The sequence below is a fragment of the Molossus molossus genome, unplaced genomic scaffold, assembly GCF_014108415.1.
Source record: "Molossus molossus isolate mMolMol1 unplaced genomic scaffold, mMolMol1.p scaffold_m16_p_10, whole genome shotgun sequence".
In the NCBI taxonomy this organism is placed as follows: domain Eukaryota; kingdom Metazoa; phylum Chordata; class Mammalia; order Chiroptera; family Molossidae; genus Molossus; species Molossus molossus.
In genome coordinates this window covers 51,867,586-51,890,591 of record NW_023425345.1, presented here as the reverse complement: position 1 = coordinate 51,890,591, position 23,006 = coordinate 51,867,586, and the positions used below count along the sequence as shown (strand labels likewise).

At 39.1% G+C, this 23,006-nt stretch overlaps 1 protein-coding gene across 1 annotated transcript; it reads right to left on the bottom strand.

Annotated features, from left to right (window-relative positions):
- Positions 1–3,390: 3,390 nt before the first annotated feature.
- On the bottom strand, positions 3,391–22,584 carry TMPRSS12 (transmembrane serine protease 12). Its single transcript, XM_036251523.1, has 5 exons — positions 22,368–22,584; positions 21,554–21,749; positions 11,811–12,079; positions 6,535–6,677; positions 3,391–3,642 (listed from the first exon to the last, which is right to left on the bottom strand). The coding sequence occupies exons 1-5, from the start codon at positions 22,582–22,584 to the stop codon at positions 3,391–3,393; spliced, it is 1,077 nt and encodes a 358-aa protein (XP_036107416.1).
- Positions 22,585–23,006: the final 422 nt, after the last annotated feature.

The window sequence follows — 23,006 nt, the reverse complement described above, 5'->3', positions numbered from 1 at the left end:
CTCCACAAAGAAAACCGAACTCGTGGGTGGAGCCTGGTTAAACTAAAGGAAGTCGGCAGCCAAGAGGCTTTTATTACATCCCCTCTTCCTAATCCCCCCCTTTGTTTTTTAAAAACGAAATCGAAAGGACATGCCTACTGGCCCCAGTTAACAAGAATTTTCCCTTTTGCGTTTTGAACTGAAACTCTCAGATGTTCCTAACTCAATTATTATTTTTAAGTCACTCTTTTAGGCTGCCCATCTTTTTTTTTTTAATCCTCACTGGAGGACGTTCTTGCATTTACCTTCAGACAGAGCGGGAGGGAGAGGGGGGCAGGAAGAGAGGAAACATCAATGTGTGTCTCTCACCTGGACTGGTTGCCACCCACGTGACCCCAACCGGCAGTGGGCCCCCACCCCCATGCTCTAGCTGCTGAGCCAAACCTGGTAGAGCTAGGCTGCCTGTCTTTTAAAGGGCAAGTTTCAACATGAATTGTGCACCACTATGTTATTCAGCTAATTTAGATGAAAAGAATTCCCCAGAATATTCATGTTTGGGAACCTCAAGCATTCAGAAAATAGTTTCAAACATCCATCTGTTTTTTATTGTTGTTGCTAATCCTCACTGGAGTTTATTTTTTCCATTGATTTTTAGAGAGAGTGGAAGGGAAGGAGGGAGCGCAAGAGAGAAACAGAAACATAAGTGTGAGAGAGACTCATCCATTGGTTGCCTCCTGCATGTGCCCAGACTGAGACTAGAGGTGAAACCTGTAGTACTAGTGCACAATTTAAAGTGCTCTTGACTCGTCCATCAGTAGACAAATGGATAAAAAAAGCTGTGGTACATAAACAAAATGGAGTACTATGCAGCTGTAAGAAAGAAAGATCTCTTATCCTTTGAGAAACATGGAGGGACCTGGAAAATATTATCCTAAGTGAAACAAGCCAAGCAGAAAAAGACAAATACCACATGATCTCACTTATTTGTGGAATATAATGATCATAACAGTCTGAGGAATAGGGTAGACCCAGAGACGTGGAAGTAGGGTACAGATTGACAACCCTCAGAAGAGGGGGTGGTGGGGAGAGGGAAGAGATAAACCACAGAACTTATATGCATGTACACATAACCAATGGACATGGACAACAAAGCCAGGGACGGGGTGGGGGGGATGGGGAGAAGGGTGTCAATGGGGTAAAAAAGGAGAAACGTGTAACAAAAAAAAATAATAAAATAATAAAAAAAAGAAACTGTACTTTGGATTTTGATCCTTTCCAGGCTAGTGATATGCAATATGATACTCTCTTGTGATGCTGGGCAGCTGCAGCTCCCAGTCAGCCACCTGATCAGGAGGGTAAAAGTCGACACTCTACAGTGTATTGTATTGCAGCATTTTTTTTTTTTTTTAAATATTGTGTGTTGTGTCTACGAATTCCATCAGGTCTACAAAATGCCCATCTGATTTTCCTGCTTCTGGTGAGAAGAACAAGAGGAAGGCCATTACAGATGCTGCTCGACTTAAGTGGGTTTATCGGTAGGTAACCCCATTGGAAGTTGAAGCTCATCTGTATTAATATTCAGAGCTATCCAGTGAATCTGAATAATACTCAGATATAAATAGGAAAAGATCAATGTATCATGCTGATTGCTATACAAGCATTACCAACTAATTCCTTATAAGACTTATCAATGGATAATCTAGGGTCTCTTTCAAGAAACAACAGTATTGCTCACAAGTCTATAAAAAAATCAGTCTTCTACCCTTTGCATTAAGCCAGTGATGATCCTCAAAGGAATTAGTGGATGGAAAACTCATGCTTATTTTCAATTAAATCCTGAAATCAGTTTAAAGCAAAGCAAAACAAAACAAAGCAACAACAACCAAAAACACTTGGTTTTAGCTGGTTAAATGTAAAAAGAGAAAATAATTATTTCTCCTTTACTACATCGTTTCTCCAGAAGTCAAGGGAGATGTCAGTTGATTCATAGTAGGTACTAATTCAGTGAACTTTTTCTTTTGTTTTGAAAATTCTTTTTGTTGTTGTTGTTGTTACTCCTCACCTGAGGATATTTTTCCATTGATTTTTAGATTGTGTGGAAGGGAGAGGGAAAAGAGGGAGGGAGGGGGAGAGAGAGAGAGAGAGAGAAACATCTATGTGAAAGAGACACATTGATTGGTTGTCTCCTGGAGGACCCAACTGAGGCTGGGGAATCAAACCTGCAACCCAGGTACATACCCTTGACTGGGAATCAAAACCACGACCCTTTGGTCCACAGGCCAATGCTCACCACACCAGCCAGGGCTGGAAATGCATTTTATAGATCAGTCTTAATAAAGCTGATCCCAGATTGGCTTCCCTCTTTTACCCAGAATGCTTTTCAGTCACCTCTTTTTATAGTTAATTCAGAAGGTCCAAGGAATACAAACTTTTATCATAGGCTTCAAGAAAATAAGCTTCAGACAGTAGGTTATAATGTTACAAAAGTCATATTATACATTTATAAATAAAATTGTTTGGGGGTATCTGCACCACAGTTCTCTATTGGCATAGAGAAGGAAGTATTAATACTAAAAGTAGTTTTAATTATAATTTAATATAATAGGCAAATACTTATTTATCAAAATATATATATATATTTTATCTTCACCCGAGGACATTTTTTTTCAATATTTTGTTCAGATAGAGTGGGAGGGAGAGAGAAACATCGACATGAAAGGGACACATCGAGTGGTTGCCACCCACATGACCCAATCAGGGCCGGAGACAAACTGCAACCAAGGTATGTGCCCTTAGTGGGCACCGAACCCAGGTCTCTCCAGACTGCAGGCCAATGCTCTAACCGCTGAGCCAAACCGGCCAGGGCTCCAAATATTTTTTGAGAACCAGATGAGAATTGAAAAAAAAAAATTATATATATATATATGTAATACAAACAAATGTTTTTAAATAAAATAAAATCTAACTTTATTTTCTTTTTATGAGTTTATTTGAGCCAAACTGACAATTGTCAGGAAGCAAAATCTCAACAGATTGAGAAAATGCTACTAAATTCTAACTTTAAAAGGAAAGCATTTTGATTAATTTAACATAAGAACAACTTCCATTTTATTTATAAACTCTTTATTATTTGGCATATTTAAACTGAATATTTTATACAAACTCTAGGAAAGGATTCCAAATGAAAAATTATGATTATAAAGTAAAACAGTCAAGATACATCAAGGATGCGTGTGATTCAGTGCCAAATTTACAATCACATATCTAAAATGTCATAGTCTTTTTATTCCCCCCAAAATGTCCACATAAGAACTCAAAAGTGGGAAATAACTTGCCCAAAGAATAAATTATTTTCATTATGTAGAACATGGAAAGGGACATGATGAAAAATAAAGATTCTTCAGAATATTTTTATGGAGTTGCTAGGAAGACAACAGAACCTAAGGCGACAAGGACCTGTCCAAGTAGAATATTTATATTAAATATGCCTTTATTCTTTATCTGGTTGAGGTGATCTGTCAGCCACGTTTTGTAGAAGAATGGCGCACAATAGACACCAGGAAAGTTTTTTCGACCGCAGCCATATCCGTAACTGGTAATTCCCATTACAAAAAATTGTTTGTGTTCTGGGAAGAAGCACATTAATGGTCCACCACTATCACCCTATTAAAAAAGTCCCAAAATAGTGTTAGTTACTTCTAGTAGTTTTTATATAACAGTAAAGTGGGAGTAAACTAATCACTTTAGACATACATTTATATAAATATACATTTTCAGTATACCTCTGAATAATTAAGATCAATAGATTTTTGGTTTTATATTCCATCTCAAACAGGAATTCAGTTATGTTCAGTCTGGCCTGATATTTGGAGGAACCATATAGCTGATGGATAAATTTACCATTGCATAGTTTTGAACCAGAATACAATAAATCAAATTGTTTGGATATTTTTAGTATAATTACTCAGAAGAAATATAACAGGATATATGCAAAATATTGTTAAACATTACTAAAATACTTTTATTGCTTAATACTGCTTGTGAAAGGTATAATTTTAAGATATATGAAGGAATCTTTTAGGTATGTGTGTGATGTGCTACCTAGCGGTGAGGAGAAAAATAAATCTTACAAGAAATGGCATCTTTCAGGGGTGGGGAACATCCAGCGTGGGCCGTATAAAGGCTGCAAAATCAATACCAGCTAACTTTACATGCCTCACCAAATTAACCTGACTAAATATAGCAGGGAAGGAGGGAGAGAGAGAAAAAGAAACATCCATGTGAGAGAGACACATAGATTGGTTGCCTTCTGCACGATTGCATGACCCTGACCGGGGCAGGGGATCTAACCTGCAACTCAAATATATGCCCTTGACCATGAATCAAACCCAGACCCTTTGGTCCGTGGGTGGACGCTCTAACCACTGAGCAAGCAGCCAGGGCTAGCAGGCTAATTTTTAAGTTGATAATTTTATATGGCCCATGAATAATGTTATAAATTTCCAAATGGACCTTGACAGAAAAAGATCCCCTACTCCTGTAAGGTGGAAGATATTAGGAATAAATGGTTAATCCTCTCTGTAGTATTATAAATAACAAATCTCCCTAGTAGTTTATACAAGACTGTCAATGTAACAACTGAAAACACTATTACTAAGGATGTTTATTACTCAAGATAACAAGGACTGTTGTTGTCTTTGTTACAGTGCCTAAAAGTTCAAGACTGTTTCTAAAATGTTTTCAAATTCTCTATATATGGTAGGCATTAGATAATTATTTTTCGACAATGAGAAAGTTTCACTTATGAATGCAATTCAATTAGATTGGATTCTTTACTAGTTTACTCAGCAAGATTTTAAAGGAAAAGGACACAGGAAAGATCAACCCTGGATTTCTAGAAATCAGAATGAGTAGGAAAATATCAAAGCATGGGGTACTGCTTAGTAGTGAAGTGCTGATGGATTTAGAAGTAGTGAAGAAAAAAGGAATAAAGAAAGTAAAAAAATAGATAAATTGGACTTCATAAAAATTCAAAAACTTTTGTGCTACAAATGATAACATCAGGGAAGTGAAAAGACAGTCCATAGAATGGGAGAAAATTGTATCCATAATATATAAAGAATGCTTATGACTCAATAATAAAAAGGTAAATAACTCAATTTAAAAATGGGTGAAGGTTCTGAATAGACAGTTCTCCAAAGATACACAAATGGCTAATAAGAATATCCAAAGATGCTCAACATTGTTAGTCATTAGGGCAATGCGAATTTAACCACAAGATACCACTTCACATAAAGATGGCTGTCATAAAAAAGGCAGACAATAAGTGCTGACAAGGATGTGGAGAAATTGGAACCCTCATGCATTACTGGTGAGAATGTAAAATGGTGCAGCCACTTTGGAATACAATTTGGCAGTTCTTTAAAATGTTAAACATTGACTCAGCAATTCCACCCCTAGGAAATTTCTGAGAGAAATAAAAACATACCTACACATAAAAACATATACAGAAACATTTATAGCAATGTTATTTATAATACCAAAAAAGTAGAAATAGCTCAAATGTCTATCAGCTAATAAATAGATAAATAAAATGTGATCTCTTCATACAATGGTACATTATTTGGTAGTAAAACGAATAAAGTATTAATATATGTCACAATGTGGATGAGCCTTGAAAACATGCTAAGTGAAAGAAGTCAGTCACAAAAGACCACATATTGAATGATACCATTCGTATAAAATTTCCACAATAGGCTGGGGGATGGGTGGAAGGAGAATGGGGAGTGACTCATAATGAATAGAGGTTTCTTTTTGGGGTGACAAATGTTCTAAAATTAGATTATGGTGATGATTGCACTACTCTGTAAATGTATTAAAAACCCATTGAGTTGTACACTTTAAATTGGTGAATTGTGTATATGTAAAACATATCTCAATAATGGTAGTAATGGAAAAAAAAGAAGAAAGATGCAGTGCAAATCAGGAAAGCAAGAGAATTTGGATTGTTGGTGTAGTTAAAAATGAGAAAAAAAATTTAATATTTTTAGACCTGATAATTAAGGTGTCACCAGCTCTGACTGGGTAGCTCAGTTGGTTAAAGCATCATCCCTATGCACCAAGGTGGCAGATTCAATTCCCAATCAGTGCACATACAAGAATCAACCAATGAATACATAAATAAGAGGAGTAACAAATCAGTGTCTCTGTCTCTCAAATTAATTAAAAAAATTTTTTTTTCTTTATTGATTTTAGAGAGGAAAGGAGAGAGACAGAAACATAGATGAGAGAGAACATCAGTTGTCCACCTCCTGCATGACCCTCACTGGGGATTTGTTCTACAACCTGGGCATGTCCCCTGACAATGAATCAAACCGGCAACCTCTTCTTGGTGCATGGGTCGACGCCCAAACACTGAGCCACACCAGCCAGGCTCAAATTAATTTTTAAAAATTAAAAAAAAGAAAAAAGACTTCACCAAAAAGTGATCAAAGGCCTTGTTCAAGTCCCCTGTGGCTTTAGAAAATACTTCAAAAGAAAATTATTTAATCTTACCCTGCAAGTGTCAAAAACTCCTTCTTCATCACCTGCACAAAACGAAGTTATAGGAATTATATTCCCATAACTCTTATCAGAATTACAAATGTTTCGAGAAATATAATGCACTTGCGCTTCCTGTAACATATTTGTGGCATTACCTATTAACAAAAAATAATACCAATAAATTATTTTGGAGAGCAGGCATTTTGACAGTGATATAAAATGTTCATGTTGAATAGGTTTTCTTTCCAAAGTGACTGATTCAACAATTATGTAAAATTGTATCAATATATGTATGGATGTATGCCTAGGAAGATTGTGGAAGAACATTCACCAAAATGTTAATGACAGTTATCTCTAGATAGTAGGACTCTCAAGTTATTTTTGCTGTCTTTGCTCTCATGTACACTTGAAGGTCTCACAATAGGATCTATCAATTTCACAAAATAAAGCTATTGCCAAGGACTAAAGAGGTAAAGCCTGAGGTCAATCTTTCATATGTTATAAACTGTGAATAATTTTATTTAATTTTATAATGATGCTAAGTCTAGAAGGATGGTGCACAGGAAAATAAAACAGATTTTAATTTATGTACTCCCCTAACTTCTCTGCTAATTCCTGAACATAAAGTGGTCCTTTGCTACACACACAGAAGATAGGATAATACATTCAGGAACCATTAAAGGACAGATTTTGGGCCCTGGCCGGTTTTGCTCAGCGGTTAGAGCGTTGGCCTGTGGTCTGAAGAGACCCGGGTTCAGTTCCCGCTAAGGGCAGGTACCTCGGTTGCAGTTTGTCCCTGGCCCTAGTTGGTCGTGTGGGTGGCAACCACTCGATGTGTCCCTTTCACGTCGTTGTTTCTCTCTCTCTCTCTCCCTCCCACTCTATCTTAACAAAATATTAAAAAATGTCCTCGGGTGAGGATTAAAAAAAAAAAAAAGGACAGATTTTGGTAAGATTTATCCATAGTAACATTTGCTCCTGTCAGCCTGTTTCCAAGTTGCAGTTGTCACATGCTATAGCTGAATGTTTTGTGTGCCCTGAATACTTCTCCAGCTTTTCTAGTAATACACATTGTCCCCTTGACTGAAGGTAGGCAGATGACTCAACTGTTCTATTCACAGAATTCCATTCTCCTGGTGATACAGATTAGTCTACACTTGACACTATTTGGTATAAGTGTAACCAATTGTAATCTCTAGCATTTTGTTGTTGTTTTTGTTAATCCTCACCCAAGGATATTTTTCTATTGGTTTTTAGAGAGGGAGGGAGGGAGTTGGGGAGGGAGAGAGAGAGAGAGAAATCCTCCCATGACTGATTCGGGCAGGGATCCAACCTGCAACCCAGGCAGGTGCCTTTGACCGGAATGGAACATTTGACCCTTGGATCCATGGGCCTACGCTCTAACTGCTGAGTCAAATCGACCAGGGCTCCAGCAATTTTTTTTTTTTAAATCAAGGCTGTCAGAGAAGAATTTTTCACCCTAGTCACATGGCTGTTTAGCTACAAATCCAAAACAGCCTGAGGCCATAGTTCCAGCCTTTTGAGGACAGGCAGCCTGAGAAACTAAAGTCAACATACAGAGAGAAAAGGAATAGGAAATAGAAATAAAATATATCCTAATGCATTTAGATTCCTGGATCAAAGCTTCTTAGAGGCCAACCACGTTTCTGCCATTTATTTAAAAATAATTAATTTTCAGTAATACTGGCTGCATATAAAAGAATATAAGTTATAAAATGTAATAATGAAATGAACACCTGGGAACCTACCACCCAATTTATGAACCTGAACAATACGAGTGCGGTATTGGTACAATATTTATTTATTTGTTTATTTATTTTTTATTTTTTATAATCCTCACCCAAGGATATTTTTTCATTTATCTTCAGATAGAGCGGGAGGGATGGAGGGAGAGATAGAGAAACATCAACATGAGAAGGCAGAATTGACATCTTTATGATACTCATTCCGTCTTCCTATTTAAACATAAACTATAACATTCCATTTACTTAGGTATTTTTTAATGTCTTTTAAAAATGTTTTAGAATTTTTTTTCATGGAAGTACTGCAATCTTTTGTTAGATTTGTTTTTAGCTAACTAATCATTCTGGTGTTATTGTAAATGTTAATGTCTGTTAACTTTCCCAACATTTTATTATGAAAAAATTGTAAACATAAAGCAAAGATAAAAGAATTTCTCAGTGGACAGTCATGTGCCCATCTCTTAGTTTCTTTAATTTGTAGTTGTTTTTGCAACTTTTTATTTAGATATGATTTTAAAATTAAAGAAAAGTAGCAAGAATAATATAAAGAACCATCAAATGCCTTTACTAAGACTCACCAGTTTGCTTTTTGTCACATTTGCATTATTATTTGTACTCTGTGTTTATAATTTTTTTCTGAATCATTTGAGACTGAATGGCAGACATTGTTTTCCTATATTTTTAAATACTTTAGTACGCATTTGTTAAGAAAAAGGTCATTGGCCCTGGCCAGTTTGGCTCAGCGGTTAGAGCATCGGCCTGTGGTCCGGAGAGACCCGGGTTTGGTTCCCGCTAAGGGCACGTACTTCGGTTGCAGTTTGATCCCGGCCCTGGTTGGTCGTGCGGGTGGCAGCCACTCGATGTGTCCCTTCACGTCGAAGTTTCTCTCTCTCTCTCTCTTCCTCTCTCTCCCTCCCTCTCTATCTGTACAAAAAAATGGAAAAATATCCTCGGGTGAGGATAAAAAAAAAATATAAAAAAAAAAGGAGAAAAAGGTCATTGTCTTATTAACCATGGTACTTAGATCAGGAAATTTAACACTGGTACAATACTATTATTCAATTCACATTTAATCTCTTTGTATTTTTGGATTTTCCAGCTATCTTTGTTAATGATTTGTAGTTTAATTTTATTGTTTATAGTTTAATTCCAACCACTTATCCACTTTTTTATTTGATCTAGACATTTTATCATATAAATGGAATTATATGTGAGCTTTGTGTCTGGCTTATTTCACTTAGCATAATATTTTAGCATGTATCAGTATTACTTCATTTCTTTTAAATATTTTTTTTTATTGATTTTTTAGAGAGAGAGATAGAAACATTGATGTGAGAGAGCTACACTGATCAGCTGCCTCCTGCACGCCTTCCACTGGGGATCGAGCTCGCACTCGGGCCTGTGCCCTGACCGGGAATTGAACCAGGCCTCTCAGTCTGTGGGAAGACACTCAGTCCACTGAGCCACACTGGCTGGGCAGTACTTCATTTCTTTTTATGACTGGATAATATTCCATTGTATGAACATACCCCAGTTTATTTATCAGTTGATGGACATTTGCATGTTTTCATTTTTTTGCCATTATGAATAATGTTGCTGTGAATAGCTGAATATGGGATTTTGTGTGAACATATGTTTTCATTTCTCTTGGGTATTCCTAGGTGTGAAACTGCTGAGTCATATGGTAACTGTATGTTTATATTTTTGAGGAACTGCCAAACTGTATTGCAAAGCAGCCGTATCATTTTATATTCCCACTAACAATGTATGAGGGTTCTAATTTCTTCACATCCTTCTCAACACTTGTTACTGACTAAATTTTTTATTATAGCCATCGTTGTGGGTGTGACATTTGCTAACTTTTAAATTACATTTCTAACCATTGATAGTGTGTAGAAATGAAATAAATTGTTACATTGGTTTTATATCTGGCCACTTTACTAGACTCTTGATTTCAATGGATTACAGATTCTTTGTTAATGGATAGTCCCATTATCTGTGATTAATGTTTTTTTAGTTGCCTTTTTGAGTCCTATCTTTTGCATCTTTTTCTAGTGTTACTGCACTTACTAGAATCTCTACTACAATATAGAATAAAAGTGGTTCTATGGTGGAAATCATTCCAGATTTTAAGGGAAATGTTTTTCTATAATAATGTTTGCTGCAGTTTGGAAGTAGATAACCTTAATCAGATTAAGGAAGTTCCAATCTATGTCTAAATTGTTATGAGTTTTTAACAGTGTTTCTTCTATACCTATTGAGATAATCATGTTTTTTAAAAATTCTTTAATCAGTTAATATGGTGAACTACATTAAGGGACTTCTAATATTAAACCACTCTTGAAATCGTTAGATAAACTCATCTTGGTTATGTTGAATTATATCATTGATAGATTCAGTAAGCTAGTAATTTGTTTAGAATGTCTGCATTCAGCCCTGGCCAGTTTGCTCAGTGGTTAGAGCATCGGCCTGCAGTCCAGAGAGACCTGGGTTCGGTTCCCGCTAGGGGCGCATACCTCAGTTTCAGTTTGTCCCTGGCCCTGGTTGGTCCTGCGGGTGGCAGCCACTCAGTGTGTCCCTTTTGTGTCGATGTTTCTCTCTCTCTCTTCCCCTCTCTCCCTCCCACTCTATCTGAACAAAAAAATGGAAAAATGTCCTCAGGTGAGGATAAAAAAAAAAGAATGTCTGCATTCATGATACCAGCTTTTCTTGTACTATGCTTACCTGACTTGGGCATTATACATGATAATGATTATTGTCATGATTATTGTATGATGATTGTTGTCCTCATACACAGTTGGGATGTGTTCCCTCTTTTTGGTTTCTTTGAAAGTATTTATTTATTGTCTCTGGTAATTATGGTAGGACTCACTTGTTCTGAGTTCTGGTGTTTTTAATTATTTAATTACTGATTCAGTTCCTTTAGTTTTTAAAAAAAATTTTAGTTACAGTTTACATTCAATATTATTTTATATTAGTTTCAGTTATGCAAGATAGTGGTTAGCCAATCATATAATTTACAATGTGCTCTCCCTGATATTTCCAGTATCCAATAGGCAGTATACATAGTTATTATATTATTGACTATACATCCCCATGACTTTTTGGTAACTTCCAATCTGTACTTTGTTCCTCCTCCTTCTTCTCCCGCCCTCCTCCTGTTCCTCTTCTCTCTCTCTCACTCTCTCTCTCTATATATATGTTTTTATTGATTTTTTTGAGAGAAAAACATCGATTGGCTGCCTCCTGCATGACCCCCACTGGTGATCTAGCCCAAAACCCGGGCATGGGCCCTGACCGGGAATCAATCCGGAACCTCTCTATTTCTGCTTTGGAAGATAATTTTCTCTCTCTCACAGGGGAGAAAAAAATACAGACAAGAAAAAAAGACATTTCCTTTTCACTGACTTGTAAAGACCTATTATTCAAACTCATAATACAAAGAGATAAAGAAATATATAAAAGGGTTCACCCTCTGCAATAACCAGAAAAGAAGTGTATCAATACAATTCAGACTATAGTTACCTTCTTCTGATGTTCTTCCCCAGCCACCTACAAAACACTTTGTGTCTTTATCCAGGTCTTGGAAAACATCAAAAGGTAGACAAATAGGCTGAATGTAGTTATTATACCTCACTGCTTTTTTTAAGTGAAAAAGTGCAATATCATTTACATAAGTTTCCAAATCGAAGTGCGGATGGATGATGATTGCGTTAACTTTCATAATCTTGGTGTGTGGACGTCTCCCAGCTATATTATTAGTTCCAAGCACAGCTCTCCACATTAACGGGTTTCTGAAAGAAAGTAAATGTTCTTAATATAAACATGTTTATTTAAATAAATGTTCTTTTTTTTTTCAAATCCTCACCCAAGGACATTTTTCCATTGATTTTTAGATAGAGTGGGAGGGAGGGAGGGAAAGAGAGAGAGAGAGAAACATCAGTGAGAGAGAGACACATGGATTGGTTGCCTCCTACATGACACAACCAGGGCCAGGGATTGAACCTGCCACGGAGTTATGTGCCCTTGATCAAGAGTCAAACCCGTGACTGTTGGGTCTGGAGGCCGAGGTTCTGACCCCTGAGCCAAACTGGCCAGGGCTAAGTAAATATTCTTAATATCCCACTAGTTTTTGTTTTTCTCATGTTAATTAATAATAAAAAAATTTTATCCTACTTTTATGTGACCTAGTCACATAAAATAAAACCTAAATATCAAGATGTAGGAAAAGAGAAAAAGATCTATGGAACAGAAAGTCCAAAAAGAGATTCAGAAAATGTATATGACTAGGGCAGCAGCACTTCTTACTAGTGGACAGAGCATGAATTAGTAAATGATATTGGGATAACTAGGTAACTAACTAGTTTGAAAAGTGAAATAAATCTCTGAAAAACACTAAAATAAACTTGATATGGATTAAATATTTAAGCACACAAATATTTTATCTTTTATTTTTTTATCCTCACCGGAGGACATTTTTCCATTTTTGTTCAGATAGAGTGGGAGGGAGGGAGAGGAAGAGAGAGAGAAACATCGACGTGAAAGGGACACATTGAGTGGCTGCCACCTGCACAACCAACCAGGGCCGGGGACAAACTGCAACCGAGGTACATGCCCTTAGTGGGAACCGAACCCGAGTCTCTCTAGACCGCAGGCCCAAGCTCTAATCGCTGAGCCAAACCGGCCAGGGCAAGCACACAAATATTTTAAATAGAACTTTCTATCTTTTAGAGATACATAAAGCGGTATATCTCAGATTTGCTTAAAAATAATTGGGAGAGTTGGTGAGGATAAAGAGGAAACAAGATGAGGCATGAGTTGATAACTTGACGCTGGGTGATCGGTATAAGGTTCACTAAACTATTCCCTCTATTTGTGTCAAGTTTTGAAATTTTAGAATGAAAGATTTGGATATTAAATTAGTGTGAGAATTATAAAAATTAAATCAGAAAGAAATATAGGTGAATACATAACATTGACATGAGAATGGACTTTATAAAGCATGCCACTAAATATAAAAACAAGAAGCAACTAATGGATCTTGGCAGTCTTAAAAAAAAAAAAAAAAAAAAAAAAAGATGCTCTGTAGGTCAAGTCAACGATTAAAACCCAAGCATTTGATAGATGTTACACCTGTAATTGGATTGGGAAGGAAGGACTTTTTAGTTTTTACATGATTGTTTACAAATGCTGAAATTCCTTTTCACCGTTCAAACTGGCAAAGTTCATGTATGAGTGTGTGTGTGTGTACGTACATATGTACATGTTAGTGTGCATATTTCATGATAATTCTCAGTACAGATAGGCGTCAGAGAAACAAAGATTCTCTTATTCATTATGGGAAGTATAAATAGATGAATACTGTGGTAGCATGTTTCAATAGCCTATAAAAGTTTGCATTGTATTTGACTCTGCAATTGTATTTCTAGAATTTATCCCAAGGAAATAGGAGATATTTTAGCTCTCTTAAAAGTGGACTAGGTAGCCCTGGCCAGTTTTGCTCAGTGGTTAGAGCATCGGCCCCCGGACCAATGAGTCATGGGTTGGATTCTGGTCAAGGCCACGTACCTCTGTTGCAGTTTGTCCCCAGCCCCGGTCGGGTCGTGCAGGACACAACCAGTTGATGTGGCTTTATCACATCGATGTTTCTCTCTGTCTCTCTCTCTCTCTCCCTCCCTCCCACTCTTTTTAATGATAAATGGAAAAATATCCTCAGGTGAGGAATAAAAAATAAGTGAACTAGGCAAACTCTAAAAAGTTTGTAAAAAATATTTAAAATCCTAGTTCTATTTTGTTTTTTTTTTTACTTTATGCTGCTTTTAAATGATGTTTCTTTTCTTTTCCAAACTTAATTTATATTACTTACTTCAATTTATATTCAGACCACAAGATTAAAAAACAGGTTTGTAGCCCTGGCTGGTGTAGCTCAGTGGTGAGAGTGTCAGCCCATGCACCAAAGAAAGACAGTCAAGGGCACGTACCTGGGTTGCAGGTTCAATCCCTGGCCCCAGTTGGGGTTTGGGGGGAGGCAACCAATGGATGTGTCTCTCTCACAGCAATCTCTCTCTCTCTCTCTCTCTGTCTCTCTCTCTCTCTTTCTCTCTCTCTCTCTTCCTCCCTCTCCTCCTTCCACTGTATCTAAAAATCAATGGAAAAATATCCTCAGGTGAGAATTAACAACAACAACAAAAAGTAAAATTATAAAAACTCTTAGGAGAAAACCTTCATGATGTTGGATTTGGCAATGATTACTTGGATATGACACCAAAAGCACAAGAACAAAAGAAAAAATAGATAAATTGGATTTCATCAAAATTAAAAACTTGTAAACAAAACAAATGAACAAACAAAATAAAACAGAAACAGACTCACAGATACAGGAAACAAACTGGTGGTTACCAAAGTGGGGAGAGGTTGGGGGTGCAGGTGAAATAGGTGAAGGGAATTAAAAGGTACAAACTTCTAGTTATAAAATAAAAAAGTTATGGGGATATAATGTACAAGATAAAGAATATAGTCAATAATATTGTAATAATTTTGGTGACAGATGGTAACTTAGACTTATAGGGATCATTTCTATTTTTTTTTTTTCAAATTTATTTTTCTTTATTGATTTTATAGAGAGAGGACGGGAGAGGGAGAAAGAGATAGAAATATCGATGAGAGAGATCATCAATTGGCCGCTTCCTGCATGCCCCCCACTGGGGATTGGGCCCACAACCTGGGCATGTGCCCTGACCAGGAATTGAACTGGCGACCTCTTGGTGCATGGATCCATGCTCAACCACTGAGCCACACCGGCCGGGCGGGATCATTTCTTAACGTATGTAAATATCCAATCACTATGATGTATACCTGAAACTAAAAGAATACTGTATATCAATTATACATCAATTTTATAAAAAATTAAAACTTTTGTGCATCAAAGGACACTACCAAGAGAATGAAAAGACAACCACAGAATAGGAGAAAATATCTGCAAAACACATAATTGATAAGGGATTAATAGCCAGAATATATAAAACACTCCTACAACCTAACCAAAAAAGACCCCCCAAACAGCCCAATTAAAAAATGGGCAAAGGACTTGAAAAGACATTTCTCCAAAGACAATATAAAATGGCCGCTAAAAACATGGAAAGATGGCCCTGGCCAGTTTGGCTCAGCGGTTAGAGCGTCGGCCTGCGGTCCGGAGAGACCCAGGTTCGGTTCCCGCTAAGGGCACGTACTTCGGTTGCAGTTGGTCCCCGGCCCTGGTTGGTCGTGCGGGTGGCAGCCACTTGATGTGTCCCTTCACGTCGATGTTTCTCACTCTCTCTCCCTCCCGCTCTATCTGTACAAAAAATGGAAAAATATTCCCGGGTGAGGATAAAAAAAACAAACAAACAAAAAAACATGGAAAGATGTTTAACATCACTGGTGATTAGAGAAATGCAAAACAAAACCACGAGACAATTAGGGCATTGTAGTAAAGTGAAAGTAGTGCAAGTGAGGAGCTAAAGAGAAGGAGACTGCTATTCTGGGTCTACCTCTCAGAGGGAGTGCTGGGGGACAGAAGAAACAAATGCAAGAGCTACTACACAGAGAGAGTGAGCTAACTCTCTGGATAGTGGAGCTGTTGTTAATGCTGTTACCTGAGAGTCAGGGAAGGGATAGGATTAGAAGAAACTTTTTAAAAATCCATTTTTGGCAACTAATGAACAAACAAGAAAACAAACAAAAACTATAGACACAGACCACAATATGGTGGTTACCAAGGGGGTCAAACGTATGGTGACAGAAGAATATCTGACTCTGGGTGGTGGGCACAAAATGCAATATACAGATGGCGTATCATAGAACTATACATTTGAAACCTATATAATTTTATTAACCAATGTCACCCCCATAAATTTAAAGATAAAAAAATAAAAACAACTTTTTTTTCTTTCATTTTTGGGCTTGAGAATGTGATTCCAATGTGTATGTACAGTGGGCGGCTGGACATATGACTGAGCTAGAGAGACGTGAGAGTTGCCAGTACATGGTGATGGCAGAAACAGGAGGAGATGAGATACGTCTGGGAAAGAGTACAGACCATAGCGCCAGAGGATAGAAGGTGGAACTCTAGAAAATAGTGCCATTTAAAAGATAACAAAGACTCATCAAGGAAGTGGAGAAAAGGGGACAAAAGGTAGAGTAGTATCTTAGAAATTAAGAAAAAAGATAGTGCCCGGTTGGTGTGGCTTAGTGAACTGAGCATTGTCTCATGGACTGAGAGGTCCCAGTTCGATTCCTGGCTAGGGCACATGCCTGGATTGTGGGCTTGATCCCCTAGTGCGGGAGGCAGCCAATCCATGTTTCTCTCACACAGAGATGTTTCTCTCTCTCTCTCCCTTCCTCGCTCTAAAATAAAAAAAATTTAAAAAAATCAATAAAAAAGAAAAGAGCTAGTTATGAGAGCAGCAGTCATATTTGTCAGATGTTATAGAGATCAAATAGGATGGAAACTGAGAAGAGGTCATTGGATTTGGCATGGAGATGGATTTTCAATACTGTGTTTTGGCCACAGAAATAAGATTACAATTGGGATTTTATGAGTCAGTGCAGATTAAGCAAAAGGGAATCTCTCATTCAAGGAGTCTAAAGGTGAAGGGAAGAACAGAAACAGGTAGAGTTTGTTTGTTTATAAATAACAATGAAGTGACCAAAACATGTTTGAAGGCTATACGGAAGAAACAAGAGGAAGAGACTGAAAAATCCTAAAGAGACAATGAGATATAATGAAGCAGTATAGTTTCTGAGACCTGGGTTTAAATCAGTGGACTGCCACTTAACAGCAATGTGATCTTGGGAAAGTTGCCAAATCTCTCTGATCTCTGGATTCCTCAAATGTAAAATGGAGAAAATAATAGCTATCTCAGAGGGTTAGTGGGAGGGGGCTTTTTAAACACAGAATTATACGTAACATCCTTAGACAGTACCTGATCTTAGAGCAGGTCCTTGATAAGTGGTCGTAATAAGAAGGAAAAGGCCCTGGCTGGTTTGGCTCAGCAGTTAGAGTGTCAGCCTGTGGACCAAAGAGTTGCAGGTTCCATACCAGTCAAGGGCACATACCTCGGTTGCAGTTCATCCCTGGCCCTGGTCCTGGTCCTGTTATGCGGGATGCAACCATTTGATGTGTCTCTCTCATATCGATGTTTCTCTTTTTCTTTCTCTCTCTCTCTCTCTCTCTCTCTTTCTCTCTCTCCCCCCTCCCTCTTCCTTTCTCTCCCTCTCTCTAAAATCAATAAAGAAAAAAAATATATTTATATATAGTTATATATAAAAGAAGAAATAAGGGATAATTGATGGTACAAGGTTTAGGAATTGAAGGAAACAGGAATAGAAGGTGGCAGAGCTAGTCCTCTGAGACAGGAGGAAACTCCTAGAAAGTAAAATCTATGCCTCAGTAATGTCTAGTTTGTTAGAACCTAGTCCAACCCCTAGTGTATAACCTAAATTCATAAGTGTTCATTGTGTAAATCAATCTTTTTTTTTTTTAATCCTCACCCGAGGACATTTTTCCATTTTTTGTTCAGGTAGAGTGGGAGGGAGAGAGAGGAACAGAGAGAGAGAGAGAAACATCGATGTGAAAGGAACACATCGAGTGGCCGCCACCCGCACAACCGACCAGGGCCGGGGACAAACTGCAACCGAGGTACACGCCCTTAGTGGGAACCGAACCCGGGTCTCTCAGGACCGCAGGCCGACGCTCTAACCGCTGAGCCAAACTGGCCAGGGCGTGTAAATCAATCTTAATGATCGAGCCTGGAAGGGGAATTAGGTTTAATATATATGGTTTCAGAAGGCAAAATGAAAACCAGACACTTAGTTCAACATAAGGAAAAGTTTTCTAAGAATTAAAGCTGTCAGAAATTGCCCTGGCCGATATTGCTCAGTGGTTAGAGCATCGGCCCGCGGACCAGGGAGTCCCGGGTTTGGTTCCTGCTAAGGGCATGTACCTCGGTTGCAGTTTGTCCCTGGCCCCGGTTGGGGTTGTGTGGGTGGCAGCCAGTTGATGTGTCTCTCTCACATGATGTTTCTCCCTCTCTCTCTACCGCCCTCTCTCCTTCCTGCTCTATCGGAAGACAAATGCAAAAATATCCTTGGGTGAGGATAAATAAATAAATAAAAATAAAGCTGTCAGAAATGGAAATGAGTCTCCCACAGTAGCAGTTCGTCATCACAGAGGTTGTTTCAGGTAGAGATCCATATGATATAGTTATGGTTATGTGTGTGGATTTTCATTCTGACACACCTAGATTTAATCCCTGATTTTGTTGCTTTCCTGCTATGGAAACCATGAGCAAGTTACTTATATATGCTTAGGCCTCAGAGTCTCCCTACAGCAAAGAGTGGTTGTAAAAATTAGTGGACCTTATGTATGAAAAAATGCTTGGCTCAGTACATTGAAGCAATAATTATTTCAGACTAGAGAACCCTTTATTTCAATATTGTAAGAAGGATTCATTCATATACAGGGCAGAGGATTGAACTAGACATTTAAAATAACTATTTGAACTCTAAGATTCTTTGACAGTATACCAAAACTGTATCATTTGACCAAGGTCACACATCTACTAGGTTTCAGAACCTAACTTAAAACCACTGTACCACTAAGTGGCTTAAGGTTTGAAGGCTGTAGAAAAGCAGTTTTTAAAGATAGCATGTCAGAGAGGGCTCACCAGAGGAACATCAGCCTCTGCCAGCACGTCTGTCCAGGAGAAGGCTGCCTCTCCGGCCCTCGTCCTGACACCAAACAGCTCAGTTCTTCCCTGTATGTCTCTGGCACCTCAAACTACCTCCCCTCTGAGCATAGAGGGAGCAAGTCTGAACACAAAAAACTATAGTATTCCCACCTTATCCGAGGTTTTGGTTTCTGACATTTCGGTTGCCCATGATCAACTGCAATAAACCATAGTTTAGAAAAATTAAATGAAAAATTCCAGAAATAACAATTGGTAACTTCTAACCATGAGCCATTCTGAGTAGTGGGATGAAATCTTGCGCTGTCTGTGCCCTCCCGCCACCCCCTGCGTGAACCACCTCTCTGTCCTGTGTCTCAACACTGAAGACCTCCCGAGGTCAGAACCTGTCTGGGGAAGAGATCATGATATAAACCCTCTGGAGCCATCAATACTCACACAGACTTTTAAAAGATCATATGAACTCCCCCAACCACTGTTGTCTAGAGTATTGGTGGAACTGGACCAGAAGCCAAAGCAGACTGATCAGCACTAGTATATGGCTTAAGGTTGGGATGAACAAATGAGTTGGGCCAATTACATCTTTTGTACTAAAACCAAAAAAGCTGGTAGCAGAACAGAAAGATATGTGGAGTGTGGCTGAATCCCAGTAATCATAGTGCTTGAGTTAAGATCCCCAAACTCCTGCCATCCTCTGGCTCTGACTCATTCTTGGGTTTTCATAGAAGTCCACAGGTATGCTGGGACGCAGTTTCCAGGGGTCTCTAATGTCCTAATTATCTTGTGAACAGAGGCACTGTTCTCGAGAATGGGGTCTTTGTCTGGGTTTTTCAAGGATGTTTGTATAATGAACAGCCTTGGAAGAGAGAGAGTGTGTGTCCCTCTGGGCAGGTTTGTTTACTGTCCAGTAAAATAAAGATAATGTCTCCCAAAAGGGCAAAGGTCAGGCAGGCTTAGGCCCATTATAATAGATTGGGTTCCCTATGTTCTGTGTTCCTCATGTAATGTGACCCGCTGTGCATGCAGGTATTATTTGACCCTCTTGTGTTGCCCTGTGGGAACTGGGGGACTGATACAACAATGTTGATAGTCTGGCTTCTGTTTTTGCAGCAATTAATAACCTATCCTTTGTCTTTGGGGGAAAAAAATAGCATGTTAGAAAACAGTTGTAAAACACACACCTGAACAACAGAATTGATTCCTAACTCTGAAACTTTTTCTGCATCTCTTTCTATACCTTTGGTTTATACCTTAGTATCTTCCCATTTTTCCAATCTCTATTCCTCAAAGGCCAATTGATAGAGCTGAAATCAATGTTTAAAAATATGATATACAGGAGTGGGGTATCTGGGAGAAAAAGGAGAAACATCTGTAACAAAATAAATTAATTAAAAAAAATATGGTATACATAGTAAAACCTACCCAATCTGGCCAGTTGCCCTCAGTTGAATTTTGAAGTTTTTAGTTCCTCTTAAAGACTTTTCATTCCTTTCTAAGACAGCTGTTCTCTTAAAAATTAAAGACTAAAGGGAGACTGACAGGTACCATGGTTTCCAAAAGGATTTATCTTAGAGCTTTATATATATATAGTTGTTGTTCTTGTTGTTAATCCTCACCTGAGGATCTTTTTCCATTGATTTTTAGGTAGAGTGAAAGGGAGAGAGAAAAGAAGGGAGGGAGGGAGAGAGAAAGAGAATCATCAATGTGAGAGAGATACATCAATTGATTGCCTCCCACAAGACCCCAGCCCAGAGCTGGGGATTGAACCTGCAACTCAGGTTACATCTGTGCCCTTGACTGAGACTCTTTGGTGCATGGGCCAACACTATAACCACTTAGCCACACTGGCCAGGGATATATATATATATATATATATATATATATATATTTTAAATCCCACCCAAGGATATGTTTTTATTTATTTTAGAGGAAGGGGAAGAGAGAGAGAAACATCAATTGGTTGTCTCCCGTATGTGCCCCCAAGGGGGATCCAACCCACAATCTAGGTATCTGCCCTGACCAGGAATCGAACCTGCAACCTTTGGTGTAGGATGATGCTCCAGCCACCTGACCAGGGGTAGAGCTTTATATTAAATGGTTCTAGTCTCACTATGGTAAATCCTATTTCTCCAAGATTGACATCATCCACAGATTCAATAAACATTTATTTTATCTCCTATAAAGTAGGCCAAGTCCTATATTAGTACCAGGAATACAAAATAAAACATGTAGTTTTTCCCTTCAAATAACTCATGATTGAATGGTGAGAAAGACAAATACATGATGATAATATAATAATTTTTAAATCTAAAGGAAAGTTTCATTATTTAAAGCCAGGTCCAACAAACTTCAGCCCACAAGCGAAATCTTGCCTGTCTTTTTTTTTTTTTTTTTTGGTATGTGCCCCTAGCGGGAACTGAACCTGGAACTCTGGTCCGCAGGCCCACGCTCTAACCGCTGAACCAAATCGGCCAGGGCTACCATTTGACTTTAAAATAGTCCCTAAGAGAATATAAAAGGAGTTGTGTTGTGAATACATACCTAGTGTCCTTAGTGCAGTGGGCAGCTGTGAGGACCCAACTATTTTTCACTAAGCTTCCCCCACATACATGAGCAAGAATTTTTCCAGATTGAATCTGCAGGCTAACTAACCATGGCCATGCGCCAATTTGAGCATCTGTGCCCCCTATAATCCGAGACCCTTTCAACACATCCACAAGAGGTGCTGTTCCACAACCTAAAAATAAAAATGATATATTACTTAGACTGAATATCTAATAATATGTATTACTTCCTAATCTTAACACATTAATATAATATTTTAAACTCCTATTTGAACAACTGATAAAGCAAGCTGGACACCTAAGGCATGCCCATATTTTGAAGGAGAAAAGAGAGTGAAGGTAAACATACCTTAATAGATTACTTATAAATAGAAAGACATCAAATCAACACAATTCATTACTTTTAAAACTCTGTTGCCCAAAAGTATAAAAAAACGAGGTTTCTCTGGCCAGATATCATGTTTTTCCCTGTGTGAAATGGTGATTCAAGAGCCTGGAACAGGTGACTCACGAGCTACAAGTTCTAATACTTGCCATTTAACTTGTTGGGTTAATTTTTCTCAACTGTAGTACAAAAAGGTCACCTTATAACCCTAATTCAACTCTGAATTCCAGTGAATTATTAATCTGTAAAATGGGAATGACAAGCCCCATCATCGTGATAACTGGGCTGCTGAGGTCTGTCCATTTCTAGTTAAAGGCACCGGGAACACGGAAAGGAGGGGCCCCACATCAAACACGATGAAGTGGGGAAAAGGCAGGGGCGGACTGGGTGCGAAGGAAGAACGAACAGATACTGCCCTCTGCATACCACCTGTCCTCCTGGGCGCCCGGCCCCTTCCGCTGCCTGAGCCCGGGCCGCGCGGCCTCCGGCCTCCCGCCACCAGCCGCCTGCTCCCGAGGGGGGCCGCGCCCGCCCCTGCCCCTTTGGGAGAGCGAGCAGTGCGCCCAGGGTAAGAGAGAGCCCCCCACCAGCAACAGCGCGGCGCCCAGGAGCCCCGGCCCCATCGTGGGACCCCTGCGGGCAAGATGGCGGCGGCCCTTCCCGCGCGGCTGGCCTCGAGGTGGGGGCGGCGGGCAGCGCGTAGGGTGGGCCGGGAGGACCACGCGCAAAGGCGCAGGCCGCAGGCCTCCCAGAGGTTCGGACAGATGCACCTGCAGCGTCCTGCCCTCAGCCAGGCCCTTCACGGATGAGCCCTCCCAGGCCAGGTGCACCGCGTCTGTGGGATGGGGCACTGCTGGGTGGCAGGGCAGGTGCTGGAACCACCGGTGCTACTAGCTCAGGCCTGCAAGGCCTGGAAGGCTCCCAGAAGGGCTTCTAAACAGAAGCGGGTAAGCTGGGGGAGGGAGAGGGAAAGCAGAAGGCAAAGCAAGTGTAGAAGTTGGGACTGGAGACAGTACAGCATGGGGGGGGGGGGGGCACCCATCTG